The sequence below is a fragment of the Lactuca virosa genome, chromosome 7 (assembly GCF_052849685.1).
Source record: "Lactuca virosa cultivar CGN04683 chromosome 7, Lactuca_virosa_CGN04683_v6, whole genome shotgun sequence".
Classification (NCBI taxonomy): Eukaryota; Viridiplantae; Streptophyta; class Magnoliopsida; order Asterales; family Asteraceae; genus Lactuca; species Lactuca virosa.
In genome coordinates, this window is record NC_136432.1 from 8,765,616 (window position 1) to 8,787,570 (window position 21,955).

The window sequence follows — 21,955 nt, forward strand, 5'->3', positions numbered from 1 at the left end:
GCGTCCAGGAAACACTTTAGCTTAAACCCTTGCAGGGATTCCACTTTCTGGTCGATCTCCGGGAGGGGATAGCAGTCCTTGGGACACGCTTTGTTCAAGTCTAAGAAGTCAATACACATACGCCATGACCCGTCTTGCTTGCGCACCATAACCGGATTAGCGATCCAGGTTGGGAAAACTGCTTCCCTTACTATTCCGGCCTCCGCCAGCTTAGCCACCTCTGCGTTAATTGCCCTGTTGTGGTCCCATCCTTGGACCCTTTTTTCTGCTTCACTTCCTTAGTCCCTGGTTTGATCGCCAGTTTATGCTCAATGACCTTCCTATCTACCCCCAACATGTCTGTGGGGGTCCATGCAAATATGTGCTTGTACCGTTTGAGTAAGTCGACTACTGCTTCCCTCACGTGACCTAGGAGGTTGTGACCAATGTTGATCGGCTGATCAGGGTATCCTTCGTTGATTTTGTCGGGTCTTGTCGCGGCTTCTTTGTTTCTTTAGTCATCACTGCTGGCTTCATGACCGTAAAGCACTGCAATTCCCTGGGAGGGTGGCGAGTACTGTGGCTGGGCCTGCCGGGGTGTCGAATTTCAAGATTCCATGCATGGTCGACGGGACTGCTCCTAGCTTTAGGAGGGCCGTTCTCCCCAAGATGATGTTGTGCTCTGCTGAATGTCGAATGACCACGAAGTCAATTAGGACCGTCTTCTTTCGTTGTTTATCGTGGTTGGTGATTGTCAGGGGGAGGTGAATCGTGCCCAGCGGCCACAGGCTGTGGCCGGTGAATCCGACCAGCCTCCCTGCCGTGGGTCTCAGGTTGTCTTTCCATCGATCTGGGAGAAGCCGGAAACAGTGCTCATAGATTATATCTGCCGAACTCCCTGTGTCGACGTAGACTCTGTGTATGGTCACATCTTTGATGGAGGCCTGGATTACCAATGGGTTATCACCTCTCCATCCCTCAGGACGGGGGTCTTGCGCGGAGAACGTGAGCATCCGCGCCGGGGGTCCGGGGATCCATTGGTTTGGCGACTGTGCTTCCCTACTTCTTTTGTTACGTATCATGAATATTTCCTTGGGTTGAACTCCTTCTCGAGGCGCGTTCTTGGCGTTTTCGGCGTCAAATTTGGCTCGCAAACTCCGCGCTATTTCCACCAAGTCTCCTTTGAGCTGCTTTTCCTCCATTTCCTTCTTGAGTACTGAACAACTGGCAGTGTCGTGTGTCTTGCTTTTGTGGTACTCGCAATACCGGCTCTTGGGTGACTTGGTTGGCTGTTGTCTCTCTGATACCGTATACACCTCCAGTCGACAACTCCGTTTGTCGTCTCTATCGAATGTCCGAAACCTCGCTTGAGGCCTCCTTACCTGGCCAAAGTGCCTACTTCCCCCTCGAAAGTCTGTGTGACTTGGGTTGTGGCGTTTGGTCGTCATAGCATTTAGGTATGTCTGCTTTGCTGCCTCGCCTTCTTCTTGCCTCAAATATCGTTCTACCCTCTCCTTTAACTCGGCCCTTGTTTGGGGTTTCTTACCCATAAGCTTTTGTGACAAGGGGCCTGGTAAAAGTCCCCATGTGAAAGCGTCAGCTATGAGCCCCTCGTCATGTCCCGGCATGTCTAACGTGACATTTATGAACCTGGTGAAATATTCTCGCACGGTTTCACCCTCCTTTTGCTTACAGCCTATTATGGAATGAGAATCTCCTTTGTACTTTCGTAGCTGCATGAAGTTGGTAAGGAATAAGTATTTAAGTTGAGCGAAATTTGAGATGCTGCTTGGACGTAACGTCTTGAACCATGTGCCTGCGTTGCCATCGAGAGTCGTCGGGAAATATGTGCACCAGAACCTCTCGTCGAGCTTCAGAGACGTCATTGTCCACTCATACGTGTCGATGTGGCTATCTGGGTCGGTAGTGCCATTAAGGTTTTGAGCGTTGGCAGTTTGGCCGTGTTTGGTATTTCATAGTCTAGCAACTCTTTGACAAACGGGGATGTAACGCTGCGAGAAAGGCAGTCTTGGGTTGGAACGATTGATGTGCCTTGCGACTGGTGTTGGAGGTTTAAACCGCATGACGACGATGCATGATAGCCTGGACTTGGTCCGTAAAAGGGGGGTTGTTGGAATGGCAACTGAAGAGGATAGTCGGTTGGGAAATGGTGTATTGGTGTTAAAGGGCTGATTGTCGAGGCCTGCTGGAGGTTATGGTTGGAGGCAATGGTCGGTCCGGCCCACGTGCCCGCCATCGAGTAGATAGGTGGTGTATGAGCTACCATAGTCTGCGCCAGTAGGGTAGGGAAAGCATTGGGCCCAGTCCACCAGTCACTTGATTGAACGGTGGCACTGAAAACGGCGGCTGACTGTTGAAAACTTGGCCTGGTGGTAGCATCGTTGGGTGGACCGACGGTGGTTGCTGCGTTGGTGGTACAAAGAATGGCGGCATCTGAACGGATGTGGTTAAAAGTGGCCCCGTCGGCGCTGTTGTTGGTTGGTGAGTTGCAGGTTACGGGGCGGTGTTGGTGGCTATCGTAAAACTTCCCTCACCTAGGGTTGCTCTGTTGACCACCGTGGGCGGCGGTGTTTCGTCCAACGTTGCCATGGAGCGTATAGGACTAGCCTGATTGCCATCGTGTCCATCGCTGCCGTCGGACGCCATTGATTCTTCAACCTTTTGCTTTTAGTTTGTGTTCTTCGTCTCACAAACGGATGGCGCCAAATGATGCGACCTGAGCTTCAGTCGGATTAATATTGGTGAATCAGGTTCCTCGTTGCCTCTGCAAGATCATAAGAAAGAGAGGCCGTCAGCCGTTTCCCGGGAGGGTGCTCCCGGAAGAACGCTCCGACGGTCAAGTTAGAAGGTATCTAGGGTTTGCGGTGTCTTCTTTTGGAGAGAAGAGCTTACCTTGTGAGTCCGAGGGTGCATCCTTTTATACCTAGCGCTCTTGCCCAGTCCGTACTGGACAGGATCGCTTTTTGGGGAGACAAGGTTAGAGGCGCTGATTGGAGGATCGTGCATCCTCAACCGTTAGAGCGCTCTTATTGGCTCCGACGGTAATGGTCTGATCCACTGTTTGTCCCCTGATTGTCTCTTTTGTCTTGGAGCTGGGAGCGTTCTTTGGCGGGCGCGAGCCCCTCGCCTGGGCATTCTGTCCCCAGAGGCGCTGGCGGGTGCTGAGGCCGCTGGGCTTAGCCCGGCTGGAACGCTCGGCGCTCTGGTTAGGCGCGATTCTGTCGTGTCGTCTTAGGCACGTCATCAATACACTTCATTTGTTTTTAACCACAATACACCCTCTTCTCTCTCAATCTTTTTTAAAAAAAAAAATCATCAATCTCTCTCAAAAGTGTCATCTTCTCTCGATCTTCATTTGTTTTTTAAGTTTTTAGGATTATTTTAATGTCATGTTTTTTTTTTGTGTAATGCGATGTAATGTTTTTTGAATTTTTAATGTAATGTTTTTTTTTAATTTTTCAAGTAATGAAAAATTATGTTTTTTTATTAAAAAAAATGTTTTAATTAAAATAGCTAAAAAAACAAATAAATAAATAAATAAAAGTGTGACACCACACCCTTGGTGTGTCAAGAAACCACACTTGTGTGGTAAAAAATGACGTGACGCTTATGTAGCGGGGGAGGGAATGCGGTTTCAAAGGCACGACTCCCTCCAGCCTTATGAATCAATTTAAACATGGAAAGCCCAATCAAAGAGTGCTATGACAATTGTGAGACTATGTAACAACCCTAGGAGGTGATGTCCTTTTTTATACCGGAAGACGAGAGTTATCATCATCAGAAAGTAAAACACGTGGTCAACACGCCACTTCACAAAGCTGTATTTCACATCCACGTTGACATCTAGGTATATGCTTGTGGGTTTGATCTTTGGTTGACCACCACCGAATACTTCACAAGTTTAAAAAGAGAAAAAACATATAAACCCATTATTGTCTCTCTATTTTAACCTTTAAAATTTCCAACACTGGCACCTGGTTAATGTACACACACAAACATGGTTTTTCTAACATGCAAGTAATATTTCCATATCTTAAAAGCAAGTCATACACAGAATACTAATATGATAAAAACAGGCACGACATACATTATTGCAATTGTTGACTGCAAATAAAAAATCATACAAAAACATATCGTATGTAACTGCAATTTATATCTTAATAATTATTTTAATTTTTAACAACGTCCACATCTAGCTTTGGGTACTCATCATTCTCATCTGCTCAAGACGATTTGGACTTGGGTGGTGATGGAAGCAACTGCAAAAACCAATACCAATACGTATTTAACAAAAATCGCAAGTTTGGTCTCTTTTTTTTTGTAAATCCTCCTGAAGTTGTTCGTAAGTTTACATTTTGTTGCACATTTGGTCCCTCTACTCAAAATCACAAGTTCAGTCCATATTTTGAAATCTTCAGAAGTCGTACTTAAGCTTGTATTTCATTGTCACCAAACTTGTCAAATCAGCTATACTTGGGGACCAAAGTTGTAAACTTGTTCAATTTTTTTAACTTGTATAAATAAAAAAGGGTTATAAAGTAAGTACCTGATAACATGATATGAGGGAGCTGGCGAATCCAAAGGCTCCTGTAACACGAGGAGTCACCTTTTTGGGAGACAACTGAAGCAACCCGGCTGCAACCACAATATCCATGGCTGCTTTGATCAAAGCCAATGACCTCTCGTTTGATGATTTAATTTTAGCACGATACTCTTCGTTCTGTATTTATTATTTAATTTAAATTAAGCAACCAAATAAATTAGCCAAGAGGTAATTGTAATTTCAAATTTGATTGATTAACACAAACCTTGTATTTATTGGTATCCTTGAGTTCCTTATCCAATTTCTTCATTGACTTCGAAAGCCTCCCAAGCTCTCCTATCTGGAGATGAGCAAGGGTTGAATATGTAAAATGTTGAAGACGAGGGTCAGATATGTAAAATGTTGAAGACAAGGGTTGGATATGTATGTACCTCGACTAAAGTAGTACAGACGGAAGACCCCATCCAACAGAAGAGAGATATCCTGCCAATTATTTCTGCCCGTTCTTTGTTCTAAAATAATAAAACTTCATGAGTCCAAAATGACATTCTACTTTTATAAAAGTTTCCGTTTTGTTAAACAGTTAAAACGAATATAGAATTAATCAAAACTAGAAAAGATATCGCACCTTGTAGATGCCGGATCTATGGAGCCAAACAACTTGGTCAAGGAACAAGAAAGTCGACAGTAATGCGTTTTTTGACTGGAAAAAAAAAACATTTTGTGATTAGAAATATTGAAAAGAGAAAATTGAAGTACAAAATTGACATTTGAAGATAAGAATTAAAGAATGCATATTGCATACCTTCCCCAGTAAAACTATTGGGAGGGGAGTTCCAGGGGAGACTGGACTGATAAGAGCATGCAAATCATTGACAAACTGCAAATATGGTTTACAAATAAAGTCAGATTATATATTGTTTAGTTTGGTGAATAATGTGCAAAATAGTTTGAATATTTTTAACATAATTCAGACCTTAAAAAGACGGAAAACTTTCCTAGCCAAGCTGGTTGACTTGTCAACATTTTGTGCTGTTCCTGGCTCCCCATTACTCACGAATTTTGAGCCGTATTGTATTGCTCTGCAGATCTTATCTCTGGCTTCAGCTTTGTTCAAATACAGAACAGCAAGAGCAAGTTCTGTCCTCGCAACATCTAATGTACTCATCTTTTATATTGTCTTGTATCTACAAAGCAAACAAAAAAAAAACATGATTTTGTGATGTATGCAAGACATGTAACACTTTGTATTTGTATGCTATGTTTTAACATTTTATCACTTAAATGATGCAAGAATTTGATTCTATCACAAATTTCAAGTGGAAAACTGGTTCTATTTCTTCGCCTTTTTGACAATATATTATATATCAGAATTTCTATCAAGATAGGTTGGATTTGGATATACAAGTTTACAACGACCAATTATGATTCAATTAAGTTCAAATAATCAAGAATCTTGTTACTTCTTAAACATGAAACCAAAATGAATCTTTATACAATGGTGTCCAACTCTCTAATGAACATGGAACACCTCTATGCTATACACACACAGGTTCTATTCATGGATTGAATTAACAGGAACATATACAATCAAATAGCAATCATTGTAACAAGCAATTCCTCAGTTTCTTTATATGTTTTTCATCCTTTACCACCAATCAAACATTTTAATCAACAAGTGAAGAAGTATAGCCTTTTATCACACAAAGAATACAATTCTGTCACATTTTCGTGAAAGGATTCCTTTTATAGTAGTATATACTTGCCCCCTTCCACTTTCTGAAAAGTTTTGAATCTAACGCCTCGTTCCCGAGTTTAACAAAAGAAAAGAAGAGAAGAGAAAATAAAGTTACGAGAGAAAAGAAGAGAAGGGAAAGGAAAACAAAATTTTCTTTTGTGTTCCCGAGTTGGAGAGAAGTGGAAAGAAAATGAATCATTTTGTTCTTTCTTTCCAAATCCTCCCAAATCGGAAGGAAAGTTAGGAGGGAAAATGATCCTCTCATTTCTCTCCACTTACTTCCACTTCCCTCCTTTAATGAAACTCAGGAACACCAATTTCTTTTATTTTCTTCAAATTTCCACCCATTTCCTTTCCTTTCTCTCGTTAAGTTCAACTCGGGAACGGGGTGTAAAGTTTCCTTTTCGCCTATTATTACTTTTACAAATAATTTATACCAACGCTTTTGGTCCACAAATTTCTACTTATTCGAGTGTAATTGAGGCATATCCTATTCATCCTCGAGCTTTTCAATTCAGCAGTATGTAAAATCCAACGAAGGATGTAACCAGTCCAGAAATTCTACTTGATACCTACAGTTTTATCCAGAACTATAACAGAAGCACAAATAATTTAACAACATGAACAGCTCCATATCTGGAAAACCAAGGTCAACATACTAGAAATCTCTTCTTGTTCGAATAATAACCGAAGAAAATCGACAGACAAGCTTGAAGTTATCATAACTAACATACTGATCAACAATCCAATCCAAACAAAAATTGGAAAACACAGACTGAATCATTAAGAGAACGGATCAGTATTCAATCGAAGTTTGCATAAGAAACATCAATAATTCGATATAAACATCAACTTGTAAGGTGAAGAGAGTAAAGAATTTGTATACCTGTAAGCTGAGAAAGAGATTGATAGCAGAAAATTTAGGGCTCAAAATTTCCTCCCTTTATAGAGTACACACATTGAGTGTGTGAGAGAGAAAGCGATCGGATTTGTATTGGCGAATGTGCCGAGCGGTCATCCTTTGAAAATCACAAAAATAAATTAAAAATTAAAAATAAAAAAAACCTTTTAGAAAAGGGATATGATAAGGCCATGTTTGGTCGTCTATTTTTCTCTAGTAAAATTAGATTGATACGTCACGGTATTTTGGAATTTCTATTTTAAAAATAAATTTATTTTTCTAATTAATCAAAGGTTTCCGGTAAAACTGATCTCATGTGATCAACTAACTATATACTATTACGCTATGAAGTTTTAAAAAACTATGGTAGGACTATACAATCAGCATAACCAGAATGTTATAAAAGGAGACAAATAAAAACATGTATAAAAAAACAATTAAGACTAAAGATCGGTACATCTTCCATGAAAAAAAGACTTTGAGATTGAAATTTCAAATGTAGTTTATACTGTAATTACACAAAAGAGAAAGTTTGTAATGTACATAGTGACCATACAAAATAACACTACAAGGAAAAAGGCCATTACCGGCGACATGGGCTTTTAACGGCGACAATCTCTAGAGTCACCGCTAAAGACCTCCGTCGCCGGTAATAGCGTCGCCGCTAAAGGGTGATTTTCTTGTAGCGAAAGCCTACAAATTTTAGTTTTTTTCCACTAGTGGAGTAATAAGCAATAAAGATACTTCACATTTAACCAAATATTTGCAATAATTTGGCACTTCTTGATATAAATGACCCAGCAAAATAGGTTTGCCCAATAATTGTACCTTTATGGTTTCTACTGACTCTAAATTTTAATGCCTTTTGTGAAATAAGTTATTGGACAAATAAGTGAAAAATGAATATTCAAATGGGATATGTGACTAAAATAACTGCATCGTCCCTTTTGTTAACTTGAACAATAAAACTTGACATACGAGTCGAGTCCGAGCTAAACTCGAGTCTATTAAATTTTCCACGAGTTGATCTCGAGCTTTGAAAATGAGGCTCGAAACGATCCGACCTCAACTCAAGTCTCATAAATTTAAACAAGAAGAGCTCAAGCTTGGGTAGGGTCGGACTCGTATATGCTCGTTTACAGCCCTATGAAACATATTGAATATGAGATTTATTCCAGTTTTAGCTTTGAGAACTGAGAATGTTCTTAATTCTTTCTTTGTAGTTCATTTAATCATTTCCACTTTAGAACTCCGATGTAATTTTCAACCCACTGAATGAAAAACTACATTTCATTGAATATGTTGTTTGAAGATTAATAGGCTTATAGTTCCACTAATTTGTATTTAACCTCTATTCTATAAATTTATTTAAATCTTTTTGGACGAAGAATGTCCTAATTTGATTTCTGTTTCCAAACTTCTTGGGAGTTTTGTTGCACTGACATTTATCTTAAGTTTGGTAAAGATAGGGTGTTTACTGAATACTCTCTTATTTGCAAAATCATTATATTTAAGAAGCTTTATAAGGCACTATGAAAAAACCTATCCCAATCAACTATGATTTACTTTTGGACAAATTAGGTGAAGACATTGAGACATGCAACAAAATTCACACCATTGTAACATGCATCAGTTCCGTTTGCCTATATTGGCTAAATAGTGAAGTATGTTGCTATTTTATATCATGTGTCCGGTACTTAAATTTCTAACACCAATAACAACTGTTTTACAATATTTTCAGAATTTTCTAAAAATACCTCCACAAACACGTCCGATACATATACCTAGTATACATATATACAATTTGAAAGTCTTTGATGTCGGGAACAAACATAATTAATAATATTGATGTTAGATATGAAAATAATTAATAACACCCATGTATATACACATGAAATATTGAATGTGTTTTTGTTATGTACACAATGAATTAAAATTACCTAACTTTTTGGTTTCTTCTATGTTGAATCTTTTCTATCCACTTTGAGTAATGTTTCGTTTCAAATAAGACTAAAGTTTGGTAGTTGGTGACTTGGTTCTATTTTATAATGGACCATATGCTATGTAATTCATATGATATATTTTATAATTTCTAATAAACTATGAATGAAAAATATAATAATAAATGATTATTTTTTTTTGTTTTAGTATTTTGTTAAGATTTATACAATATTTGATCAATATTTGGATACAATATATCTAAATGTAAGTTCTAAATTTTAATTTCGAGGATATAACAGAAATACATGATGTTATTATATTTTTATAACAAAGAATAGATATTTAATAAAGTCTTTTTTAATAAGAAAAATATCTATTTATATCTTTTTCAAATATAAATATATTAAATATTTCAAATATCTGCTTATTTTAGTTATTTATAATATTTATATAAATATAAACATGTCAAGTCGTATATCATTACTATATGTTCATGTTTATAATATTACTTTATAATAAATATGATAATGTTATAGTTACTTAAATATTATAAGTATTACCTTATAATAAAAAATAATAATAATACATAGGGGAGATGGTGATACGAATAGAGGTGGAAGGGTATAGTCTGAGTGTCTGATCCTTTATCTATTAAAACTTTATTTTGTAATCTCTTAACATTTTAATTGATAGACATAAGTTGCTAAATATTTAGCACGGTTCTTCTAATCTTGGGGTAAAAACCATTTGTTTAATGAATCTAATAAATTATTGCACAAATATAAGTTAGTGTATTAAAACTTGGTGTGATATAGAGTTAATGAATACTTTGTGTAAAGTAATTCTTGAATTATGTTTTTTGATGAAAGATTTTATAAGATTATCATACAAAATTATATTGGGGTTTCTTTTTAAAGCTCAACTTTTTCTTACTCCAAAAATCTTTTATTTTTTCAATTTAACCATTTTAGCAAGTTTATCGGTACTCCCCCGATTTTATGTAAAAAAAACGAAGAAAAAACCTCAACTTTTTTTTCCCGAAAAATACCCTTAATTTTTAAATTTAATTCCAACTTTCATGTTCTTCCGATTGGAAACATTTTCAATCTTGGAAATGATTTGATCCATAATAGTGTCGTTATATTCCTTTGAGACTTAATTTTTCTTTCCATTTGAACCAACTTTTTGTTTACTTCATAATGTTGATGTTCTTTTTTGTTGTTATTTGTAGTGTTGTTAATGGTTTTCAACATTAGAATTTAAAGAAAAAAAAACATTTGATGGTACTATTATGAAGAACAATGGTTTAAATTGGTTTGGTATCTTATATGTTCATAGATTAAATCATGTGAAGAACAGCGGTCTAAGTTGACTTGGTATCTTATATGTTTTAAAAACAAAAAAGAAAGACAATTTACGAATGTTAATCTATATTTAGAATCTAATCTAAGTTTTCATGTTTTCCATGTAAGAAACATTGTCAAGTCAAACTAGACATTTAGAATCTAATCTAAGTTTTCATGTTTTCCATGTAAGAAACATTGTCAAGCCAAACTAGACATTTGTTCTTCATCTGCTACAATCTTTAAACATTCTGCAAATAGATTTTGATATATATTTTGCCAACTATAATTGACACAACATATTTTTCTTTATTTTGAAAAAAAAATCAAATGTTTCCTTCAAATTTTAATGTTAAAACTATGAAAACACAAAAAAAAAAAAAAAAAAAAAAACAAGAGAATTATGAACCAAAATGAAAAAAAATGGTTCAATAGAATTTTTTTTGCCAAATGTGAGTTTTTCAGAAAAAAAAAAGTTGAGGCTTTTTAGGAAAAAATGGTTGAGGTTTTTTTCAAACTTTTTTTTTTGTCTAAAACCGGAAAATTATCGGTTAACATGCTTAAAGGGTCAAATCGAAAAATTATTTAAAAATGCAAGGTATTTTTTAGGAAAACAAAATAAGTTGAGGTTTAATACGGAAAAATCTCAATATATATAGATTTTTTGTGATACTAGCCCCAAATTTAATGCAAATCTGTCATATTTGCATGACCATCAGTTTTAAAACCAATGCATAAGTCGAAACCAAATTTGATGAAGTTAGTGGCAATTTTATCTCCAACATGCCAAATAGATAAAATAAAATAAAAATGTTAAAACCCAAGCACATTGAACAAACAAAAGTTGTATATAATGTATCTTTAATACATTCATGATAGATGAACATAACGATAACAAAATCATCAAGGTTAATCAAAGTCAACAAGAATTATAAGATCCAATTATGCATTTAAATCGGATCAAGAATATGGGTTGTTATCTTATTCTATTGAGATTATTTTATTATTCGTGTATTTAAACCTACAAATTTCTTTAAAAAATCATTTTCACTTATATGCTTTTTTCATTTGAAGAATCTGATTTTTCATATTCTTTAACTTCTTTGCAAACATCACCAACGATCCTTATATGCTCATCTTTTGTTTAGCATTCAATGGCACTACCATGGTGATCACCATATTTTCAAGGCAAGTATTCATAAAACTCGAATCCACCTGGGAAAAAACTCACAAAGATGATCCATGAATCAAGAGTCAAGATTCTTTGTAGGAAATTATCATGTTTCTCCAAAAGGGTTATTTTCCAGCAAGCAACCCCTAAACTGGTTTATGCTGGCTCAAAAGAATAACGTTGGATGTAAATTAGGTACACAACGGTCTGCTTGTTGGATGACATAATAATCCACTGTCCATAAGGAGACCAATCACATTGGAATCAAACTCCCACACTGACTAAAACTAATCATGTTTAGAACTCACATCCTTTAGACTGTTTTTTTTTTTTTTGGCATGGAGCGAGAACATAGCGTTCATGGATATCGAAAGATTTGTACTTGGGATGACTTTTGAAAAAATCAACAAAGTCAGTCTCTAGGAAGGGGAGAAGAGCTTCGAAATCTCCTGTAAATTATACATTATCATGGAGAGCCTTTTTCTTAATCCCTAAAGTTGTCGATATATTATTTGCCGAACTGATATTTATCAATCTTTCAGTCGGTTTGAGTGTTGCTTTAAGTTGTTGTGGTCAGTTTGACTATGGTCAAGTTATGGAATTACCTATTTTAAAATGTTAAAGTGAATTTTTCACATGAATATTCATAAGATTTAATCTCAAAAGCATCTTTATATCATTTTCTCTATCATAAGGGACAACAATTTCTAAATGACTTGGAATATCATTGGAAAACATATTTGTGTATAATTTGTAATTGTATCCCATTACATATTAGAAATGGGATTCATTTCCAAATTAGTCGAGCATACAAGATTAAAGAGCGTTTTTAGTTGTGTTGAAACCAAACGACCGACTCTCAATTTTTGGATATACTAGAGGGGGCATATGGTTAAAAAAAATAAGGTAACAAAAATGCCCCAAAATGGCCATATAGTCATTACAATAAATAAAATTAAAATTTTCATGAAAAGATAAGAAACAACTACAAATCCGGTTAGTCCTTAACTTAGTTGGACTTTTTTAATTGTTCCGTCATAACTGACCCCTTAACTGCTAAAATTTTGAAATATCATAACCAATTAACCTTTCAAAGATCAGTTAGGTGCTGTTTGTTTTTTTGAAGCAAAAATCCATAAAGTCTGTGGACCACCTCTGCAACCCTCTGCATTAGAAGAGGTGGACCAAATGGTTGCAGACTATAATAAAAAGCGTGTTTGTTTTTTTAACATCTGCATGCTGCTGCAGATATTAAAAAATTAAAATAAACTGATTTTATAATCCGAAAATAGTTTTTTAATACCGAAAATTTTATAATGTATGACATTTTGGCAAGAATTTATGATATTTCAGCAAAAAATAATGATATTTTAACAAAAAATAAAGATATTTTAGCATAAAATAATGATATTTCATCAACAAATTATTATTATTCAATATTAAAAAAAAAATCAACAAGAATAAACAAAAAAACGAAAAAAATATGAAATAAGATTTCAACAATATATAATCAATATTTTAGCAAGAAAAAAAGAAGAAGAAGATGTTAGAAGATGTAGGAAGAGGCAAAACAAGTGTTGCGCCAAGAAGAACACGCGCATAGGTTTTTTAATCCGAAGACTTCTGAAAAACAAACAGCTGCGAGATGAAAAGTGTTGCGCGTGTACTGCGCCGCGCAGTAATAAGAGGTCTGTAGAGGTTTTTTCTAAAAAACAAACAACACCTTTATATCTTTGTGTTAATCGGTCTCAGGTTGGGCGCGGCCCTTTTTGTTGGGCCCAATGCACCTTTATCGCTCTACTAGTTGGCAAGGCATCAAGGCATGGGCATGTACAATATTGAAATAAAAACGCCACATTTGGTGTATTAAATAATAGCTTATTAGTTTACAATAAATTACGTAATCCCTATAAGCACTAGTGCTAACTAGCAGCCGCAATTTTGGGAGGGCTATGGCAACGGTTAATCTAATATAGAATTTTTGTTTTATAATATTTTCATATTTTAATTAATTTACGTAAGTTGCTAAATGTTTAGCACAATTTTTCTAAACTTTGGGTAACAACGATTTGTTGTTTAATCTAATAAATGCATAAATACAACTCCGTGTGTTCAAATTTGGTGCCAGATGAGTTCATGAATACTTTGAGTAAAATAATTCTTAAATTATGGTTCGACTAAATTACATGTTTGGTCCCTAACATTTGGTCAATCTAACGTTCTTGTTTGTTGCAAGTTTGGTCCTCTTTGATGCATGTAGCCTAGTCAGCGATCCTTCAATACATTGCAACCATGAAATCATGCAACAAGTTTGTGTTGTAGGCAGATTTGTGAGTAATCCTTCACTTTTGTGTTGCTTAATCTGATCCATCATTTTCCCAAAATGTCATTTGTGAGTAATTCTTCTTCTTCTTAACTTGTGTTTTCCAAATCTTGATTGGTGCATTGGCATGTACAACCATTCGACCCTTGTTTGCTTTACATTTTTCTACCAACACTCGTGCTTCCTCAATAAGTCTTTTTGTGCATACAATGTCCCTCATAATTTTCATCTCCTGCAAAGTTTGGCTTAAAATGTCTTTTTATAATACAAGATGCATATAACCCAACCCAAGAATATATTGGTATTAATGCATACATACCTCACATGAGACCTTTGTGAAGTTTGAACTTGGAGAAGTATCTAGCTGATGCTTTTTTACCTCCATGTATACCATTGGTGGGTAACCCGCCAAAAACTTTAGAATCTTCAAGTTAGCAAACCAAGAAGGTTGACCAGAGATCCGTCTGATGTATGGAGAAAAAAGCTGCAGAAAATTAAACAAAACAAGATTATATATATTGTACAACATGCTTTTTTATATTGTACAACATCACGAACCAATCCAATCGAGAATGTTGCAGTTTAGTGTAAGAAATTTGAGAGTTTGGAGGTTTTGAAGCAAAGAAAATACTTTATGAGCATCTCCCCGGTGTGGATACAGAGATCCAGCTTCTCCAAAGCATGTGTAGAAATGGAAAGCAGCAAGGGACGATAACCTTTGATGACCACTGAGGTAAGGCCAGGAGCAGAAATAATATACTTCCCATTGCAATGGATAATCATGAGATTAGAAAGTTGAGGATGACATATATTCAAAATAATACTGCATTGACTTAAATGGAGATTCTTCAACTTGATGCAATGAGAGAAAAGACCACTGCACAGACCACCAAATTTAAATGCATGATAATCATACAGGCTGATATGATCATTGATCAAGATGCAGTGTTGTTAAATATGGGAGGAACCAAGATGGGAGTGTAACCCTAAAACCAGAGGATGAATAACCATAACGAGGTCTATTGGGGAGAGAGAGATGTTTGAGATACCAAAATTGTAAGAAATAAAGAGGGAATCCGGTATATAATGCTCACTTGTTGAGCGTGGTTACAGGATGTGTATTTGAGAATTGTTTCTACAACCTAGTTGCTAAGCCGCCCGAGTTTAATGTGGGTCCCACGAGTGATAGCCATGAAGTGAGCCCTGTGCTGGTGAATGGGGAATAAACTATGAGGTTTTCTAAATGGGAAATTGAAGAGAGTATTTGCATTACTATTTGATCGGGAGTTTGAGGAGGTGTTAAGTTGTCGAAGATGCTACGAGAGAAGTAGAGGCTTTTAATGTAAGGCATTGAGTCTTTGAATTTTGTTGGAGACGCAATTGCATGATGCTATGTCCTTGGCGTTGGTTAACTTTGATAAGATGTATTGGATGATGGCTTCAGGTAAGGAGTCCATTTCTGTGAGGCAAATGATCGAACATTTGGTGCGCAATTCAAAGTTAAAGAAATTCCAAGAATAATGAACATAAATTGTTCGAACACACAAAATGACGACTTCCCAAATTTAAACGGTAAATTTGATGATTTGAGAATGGCACTAAAGATTTGATTATTAAAGCCATATTTCGCATAAACTAAGATTAAGCAACAAATATGAAATAAATTTGAGAAAAACCCCACCATAAATTTGATTAATAAAACCCTATTTTACAAAATTATAAAGTACAACCAAGGATTGAGCAATCAATTTCTTTGGAGATTATTAGATACCCTCCGCTAATTTGATCTCAAAACCCCACCTTTCTAAAATTTGAAACCACAGCCAACGATTGAACGATATCTCATTCAATTTTCACTTTTGAGAAATGCCCATTAAAGAATGCTTCTCAAAAGTCATATTTCAACAAATTAAAGCATAAGTAAGTGTTAAATGACTTAAATCCCATGAAAATTTGATCTTACGGAATACTAAAATACCCACACAAGATTTAATCTAACAACACAATTTTAATAGAAAGCATATACAATGACTAAGAAGCAACTTTGTTACAAATTTAGCAAACCCCACAAAAAATGTGATTCTAAAGCACCATTTTGAGAAGTAGAAAGCAGATACAGATAATAAACGATAAATCTCAAATACATTTGAGAAGAGCAAACCAACATTTGATCGTGAAATGCTGAAGAAGTAGAAGAGTTAACAACGACATGTATCATTATAGAAAACAATCAGTGAGAAACTTGAATGATATAAGATAATATTAGATTGAAATTAAAATTTAGATATCTACCAGCGATGAAGATGATGAACAAGCTTAAACTGGTTGTCTCATTGAGTGGCGAAATAGGTGGAGAATCGCATTCAAAATTCAAAACCCCAAAAGGTTCACTGATTTCTGGATCGACTGTGTAGGATAATCAGAGGTTAAAAAACCAATGTCAATGGATATACAAGTTTTAATGCATCTTATGCAAGTAACTAATAAATGATTGCCATGGCGATCTACAGATATAGAGCAAAGTAATCACTTTGTAATATGCATAAATGACAGGTGGCAGACACCCTTCTATTTTTGTATATTGTCACCAGTGGCCCTTGTTCATCTATAAATTGCATCATTTGTTATCTATATTTTATATTTTTCTCTAGGGCATCTACTATTTAAGGTTAGTATTCAAAAATCATATTTGAACGTTAAGGTTTGCATTTGAAATTTATATGCATAATCATTTGACACAAGACACAGATATTTTGGACGGACATCACAATCAATTTTTTGTCTAATAATTAAATCGGACTTTAACATTATACATATGAGAAATTAAATTTTCTTTTACTTTTTATCCTACAAATCCTCCTACCCAATGAAATAGTGACATGTGTAACATTTAATGTTCATTTAATGATATTTTAATATATTAATATGACACATGTCATCATTTAATTGGATAGGAGGATTTATAGGAACAAAAGTAGGATGATATTTAATTTCTCCTATACATATACATGTAGATATTTTGGAGACTTTACAATAGGGGTGAGCATTTGGACCGGTGGACCGGACCGTTTTTTGGGCCCCCGGGCCGGTTCTTGGTTCTAGGAACCCATCAAAACCGGTCCGTTTTTTTTCCCGGTCCGGTCCAGTTTTTACCGGGTTTAGAACCGGTTGGACCCGATTTAAAAAAAAAATTGTAATCTGTGAAAATTTTTAAACAACCATAACTCATTCGTTTTAAGTCGGATTGACACGCGGTTTTTTCCAACGTTTAATTTACAGTTTGTAGATGATTTTAGACTATAATTTTGTTGATTTTGGTATTATATTCAATGAGTTACAGTCTTTCAAAGTTGAGCTATCAAAGCTGAAAATTTTCAGCTTTTCAGCAACATTTTTAAAATTTTGTAATCTGTGAAAAAATTTAAACAGCCATAGCTCATTCGTTTTAAGTCAGATTGACGCGCGGTTTTTTCCAACGTTTAATTTACAGTTTATAGATGAATTTAGACTATAGTTTTGTTGATTTTGGTATTATATTCAATGAGTTACAATCTTTCAAAGTTGAGCTATCAAAGCTGAAATATTTCAGCTTTTCAGCAACATTTTTAAAATTTTGTAATCTGTGAAAATTTTTAAACAACCATAACTCATTCGTTTTAAGTCGGATTGACCTGCGGTTTTTTCCAACATTTAGTTTACAGTTTGTAGATGAATTTAGACTATAATTTTGTTGATTTTGGTATTATATTTAGTGAGTTAAAATTCTTTAAAGTTGAGCTATCAAAACTGAAATATTTCAGCTTTTTAACTATTATTTTAGACTATAATTCTGAATTTTATGTATATTTGACAGATAAATCATATGAAATGGATCTTGGTGAACTTGATTTATATGTTAGTTGCTTTTATTTGGAAAATTAATTTTGCAAGTTATAATATTATAACATCAAGGTAGATTAGTTATGCATGAAACGGAAACGTAATCATTTTTACAAGTTGTATCGTATCAAACCCAATAATATATTCGTTTTAACGAGTTCTATCAAACCCAAAAAATTATTTTAACGACTTGTATTCTATGCAATTAAAGTTGTACCGGTCCAAATGGGTCCAAGAACCGGAAAACCCGGACCTGGACCCGGACCCGAACACGGACACGACTCATCCGGTCCGGTCCACGGTCAACAATATTCTCCATAACCAGTCCGGTCCGGTTCGGTCCAAATGCTCACCCCTATTTTACAAATTGTTTAGTATTATTCTTGGGATAATGACTTAAAAGGGTAACATATTTTTAGGTTTGTACACATTTAGTCATTGACTTTTTTTTTGTCCAAATTTTCTCATTGAACTTGTTAAACTGTTCAAAAAGCATCCTTATGACCTACTATTGGAGTTTTAGCCGGTTTCCGGCGTTCTTGTGAGCTCCGGTGAGACTCCGGTCATCTTTTCCGGCAAGTCTCCGACCAAAAACACCAAAAAAACACATACATAAACAAAAAACACCTAGATTCTGTTAAAAGAGAACAACATCAACTTGGTCAACCAGTCACGTGCAGGCCTCCTTTTGTCCTTCAGTTATTTTCTTTATGTTTCAGTAATTGCTTTGTTGAATTAGTCAAGCTAGTGGGTAGTTTGTTTTCATAGCCTTTTCCTATTTTCTAGGTAGCAGCAGTTTCCCTTTCTCACTTATGTTTTTATGCTATGTAGTTGTCGTTATTTTAATAGATATGCAGAAAACACTTTAATGTGTCAGTTACCATTTTCTTCTAAAACTTGCTCTGCTTGAAACCTGCTGTGTAAAAAAGGTGTTTTTGTCTTTACTAAAGGCTAACAAAGTGGTATCAGAGCCTCGTTGTCAATGGCTGATTTACAAGTTGTTGGTGGAGTAAAGAAGCTTAACAATTAGAACTATAACACATGGTCAACTTGCATCATGTCTTATATGCAAGGACAGGATCTGTGGGAAGTTGTGAAAGGGACCGAAACAAAACAACCTGAGGCAGAATAACAATGGAAACCTACGAAAGTGGAAGATCAAGGCAGGCAAGGCAATGTTCGTCTTAAAGACAACCGTTGAAGAAGATATACTCGAGCATATCAGGGATATGTCGACACCAAAAGAGGCATGGGATACGTTGTTAGCCCTATTCTCTAAGAAGAACGATACAAAGATACAGTTACTCGAGAATGAATTCTTGTCTGTGTCTCAACGAGACATGACAATTCCTCAGTTTTTCCACAAGGTGAAGTCTACTTGTAGAGAAATTACGGAGCTTGATCCTCAGTCTCAAATCAGTGAGACGAGGATGAAAATGATCATTATACATGGTCTCAAACCAGAGTTTAGAAGCTTCGTAACAGCAATTCAAGGTTGGGCAACTCAACCCTCACTAGTTGAGTTTGATAATCTCTTGGCGGGACAGGAAGCCTTAGTGAAGCAGATGGGAGGTGCTACAGTTAGGACTGATGATGAAGCACTTTACGCAGAGAAAAGTAAAGGGAAGTATAAATCACAGTCTAAAAAGAATTCAGACAAGAGTAAACACTATGAACATAGAAATAGGAGTCGTAAGTGTTATAAAGGAGAATCGTCTGAAGATAAGACAAAGAGTAACCGTCCCCACAAAAGATTTCCTTTCAGGTGTAATAATTGCGGGCGTAGGGGTCACATGGAACACGATTGTCGTTCAGAAAACATTGAGGAAGGAAATGCTGCAACTTCTCAAGTAGAAGAAACATGGGATGCAGAAGCTTTTTATGCTCAAGACCAAGAAGAGGTGGTATTTAACGCAACAGTAGAGAGTCGTGGCAACAAATTTGAAGAATGGATAGTAGATTCTGGATGCTCTAATCACATGACTGGAGAGCATGAAAAGTTGCAAGAATCCAGAAATTATGAAGGCAGTAAGTAGTAGTGATAGCTGATAATTCCAAGTTGTCGATTGCTCACATTGGCAATATTGTGTTTTGCCCAGAAGACAATAACAGGGAACTAAAGAAGGTGTGTACCATGTACCAGGTATGAAAAAGAATCTTCTTTCAGTCTCTCAACTTGCTTCTGCTGGTCACTATGTATTGTTTGGCCCTGATGATGTGAAGATTTACAAAGAATTTGTGACTCCATCAAAGCCAATTCTAAAAGGACGAAGATCAGACTCAATTTATGTGATGTCTGCCGAAACAGCTTATGTAAAGAAGACAAAAAGGAATGAAAATTTGGATCTTTGGCACATACGGTTGAGTCATGTTAGCTATGACAAGCTTGATTTGATGATCAAAAAGCAGATGGTGAAAGGTCTCCCTCAACTTGAAGTCAAAAAAGGGTTTAGTGTGTGCCGGGTGCCAATTTGGAAAGGCTCATCAACAACCATTCGAACACTCAAAGTACAAGTCTAAGTTGCCTGTAGAACTTGTACATTCTGATGTATTTGGACCTGTTAAGAAACCATCTATCAAAGGTTTGCAATAAATGGTGACCTTTATAGACGATTATACAAGATACGTGTGGGTGTATTTCATGAAGGAGAAGTCTGAAGTGTTCTCCAAGTTTCAAGAATTCAAGAATGAAGTTGAAAGAGAGACTGAGTATAATATTGGTTGTTTAAGATCAGATAATGGTGGGGAATATCTGACCTCTGAATTCAGTGACTTTCTTAAGGTGCATAAGATCAAGCGTCAACTTACATGTCCAAACACTCCACAACAGAATGGAGTATCCGAAAGAAAGAATAGACACCTGGGCGAGATCTATAGAAGCATGATTCATGACAAGAATGTACCAGGTCAGTTTTGGGCAGAAGCTATGAAGACAGCAACTTATGTGATTAACCGAACTCCTCAACAAAGTCTTGGTTATTTGTCTCCTTTTGAAAAGCTTAAGAGGTTGAAGCCGAATGTTAGTCATTTTCGTGTCTTTGGGTGTGTGTGTTATGTGTTCATACCCAACCATCTACGCAGCAAGATGGATAAAAAGGTTGTTCGGTGTATCTCTGTGGGTTATGACCAGGAAAGGAAGGGCTGGAAGTGTTGTGATCCTACCTCTGGTAGATGTTATGTATCAAGGAATGTGGTATTTGATGAAACTTCATCATGGTGGTCAACTGATCACAAAGCTCTTCCTGATTCTGAAAACCTAAGAGATGAAGTACAATCCTCTAGAGTAAGAGTACACCTGAATAATGATGAAGTCATTATTGATAATGAAGATATCCAAGACAATGATAACAATGAAATCAACAATGATAGTGAGAACCATGAAGCCACAAGTGTCAGAAAGTCTACAAGACTTAGAAAACCTAATCCCAGATATGCCAATGCTGCTTTAGTAAAAGAAGATGTGTTTGAACCAGAAACTTATGATCAAGCTGTCACTAAACGAGAATGGGTTATAGCAATGTAAGAAGAAGTAGTTGCCTTAATGAGGAACCAGACGTGGGAACTAGTTCCAAAACCTACTGAAGTGAAACCCATCTCGTGTAAATGGGTGTATAAAGTGAAACATAATGCAGATGGGCCAGTTGAAAGATTTAAGGCCCGTTTGGTAGCTCGTGGCTTCTCACAACAATATGGGCTGGACTACGAGGACACTTTTAGCCCAGTGGCGAAGTTAACTACAGTTAGGGTTTTCTTGGCTTTGGCAGCTAGCAAAGGATGGAAACTTTGGCAAATGGATGTAAGTAATGCATTCCTATATGGAAACTTGGATCATGTCATTCACATGGAACAGCCTCTTGGATTCAAAAGCAAACAACATCCTGATTATGTATGTAAACTCAAGAAGGCGTTGTACGGGCTTAAACAGTCTCCTAGGGCGTGGTTTGGAAAAATTTGTGAATATCTTGAACACAATGAATACACAAGTACATCTGCAGATGCTAGCCTGCTTGTGAAGAAAGTTGGAAGCAAGGTAGTGATGGTGCGTGTATATGTCGGTGACTTAATAATTACAGGTGATTTGGATGACATGATAGCTCAGCTGAAACAGAACTTGTG

At 36.0% G+C, this 21,955-nt stretch overlaps 3 protein-coding genes and 1 long non-coding RNA gene across 6 annotated transcripts; 1 reads left to right on the top strand and 3 right to left on the bottom strand.

Moving 5' to 3' along the window:
- Positions 1–512: 512 nt before the first annotated feature.
- Positions 513–1,865, bottom strand: LOC145126379 (uncharacterized). The gene has a single exon (XM_079061757.1). The coding sequence runs from the start codon at positions 1,863–1,865 to the stop codon at positions 513–515; it is 1,353 nt and encodes a 450-aa protein (XP_078917883.1).
- A 2,182-nt stretch (positions 1,866–4,047) lies between these two features.
- On the bottom strand, positions 4,048–7,297 carry LOC145124524 (peroxisomal membrane protein 11D-like). The gene is made up of 8 exons (XM_079059909.1): positions 7,168–7,297; positions 5,520–5,730; positions 5,349–5,423; positions 5,172–5,246; positions 4,975–5,055; positions 4,809–4,883; positions 4,547–4,720; positions 4,048–4,259 (listed from the first exon to the last, which is right to left on the bottom strand). The coding sequence occupies exons 2-8, from the start codon at positions 5,709–5,711 to the stop codon at positions 4,224–4,226; spliced, it is 708 nt and encodes a 235-aa protein (XP_078916035.1). The 5' UTR covers positions 5,712–5,730; positions 7,168–7,297; the 3' UTR covers positions 4,048–4,223.
- Positions 7,298–13,746: 6,449 nt separating this feature from the next.
- Positions 13,747–16,448, bottom strand: LOC145125362 (uncharacterized). 3 transcript variants are annotated; one of them, XR_013715955.1, is made up of 4 exons: positions 16,253–16,448; positions 14,592–15,419; positions 14,280–14,444; positions 13,747–14,192 (listed from the first exon to the last, which is right to left on the bottom strand). It is a non-coding gene; the product is annotated as an uncharacterized LOC145125362 (long non-coding RNA). The 3 variants fall into 3 exon arrangements; XR_013715953.1 differs by having other exon boundaries at positions 14,592–16,141; XR_013715954.1 differs by lacking the exon at positions 14,592–15,419.
- Positions 16,449–19,014: 2,566 nt separating this feature from the next.
- On the top strand, positions 19,015–20,359 carry LOC145126380 (uncharacterized). The gene is made up of 2 exons (XM_079061758.1): positions 19,015–19,867; positions 19,983–20,359. Exons 1-2 carry the CDS (start codon positions 19,015–19,017, stop codon positions 20,357–20,359), a joined length of 1,230 nt encoding a protein of 409 aa, XP_078917884.1.
- The last annotated feature ends 1,596 nt before the right edge of the window (positions 20,360–21,955 follow it).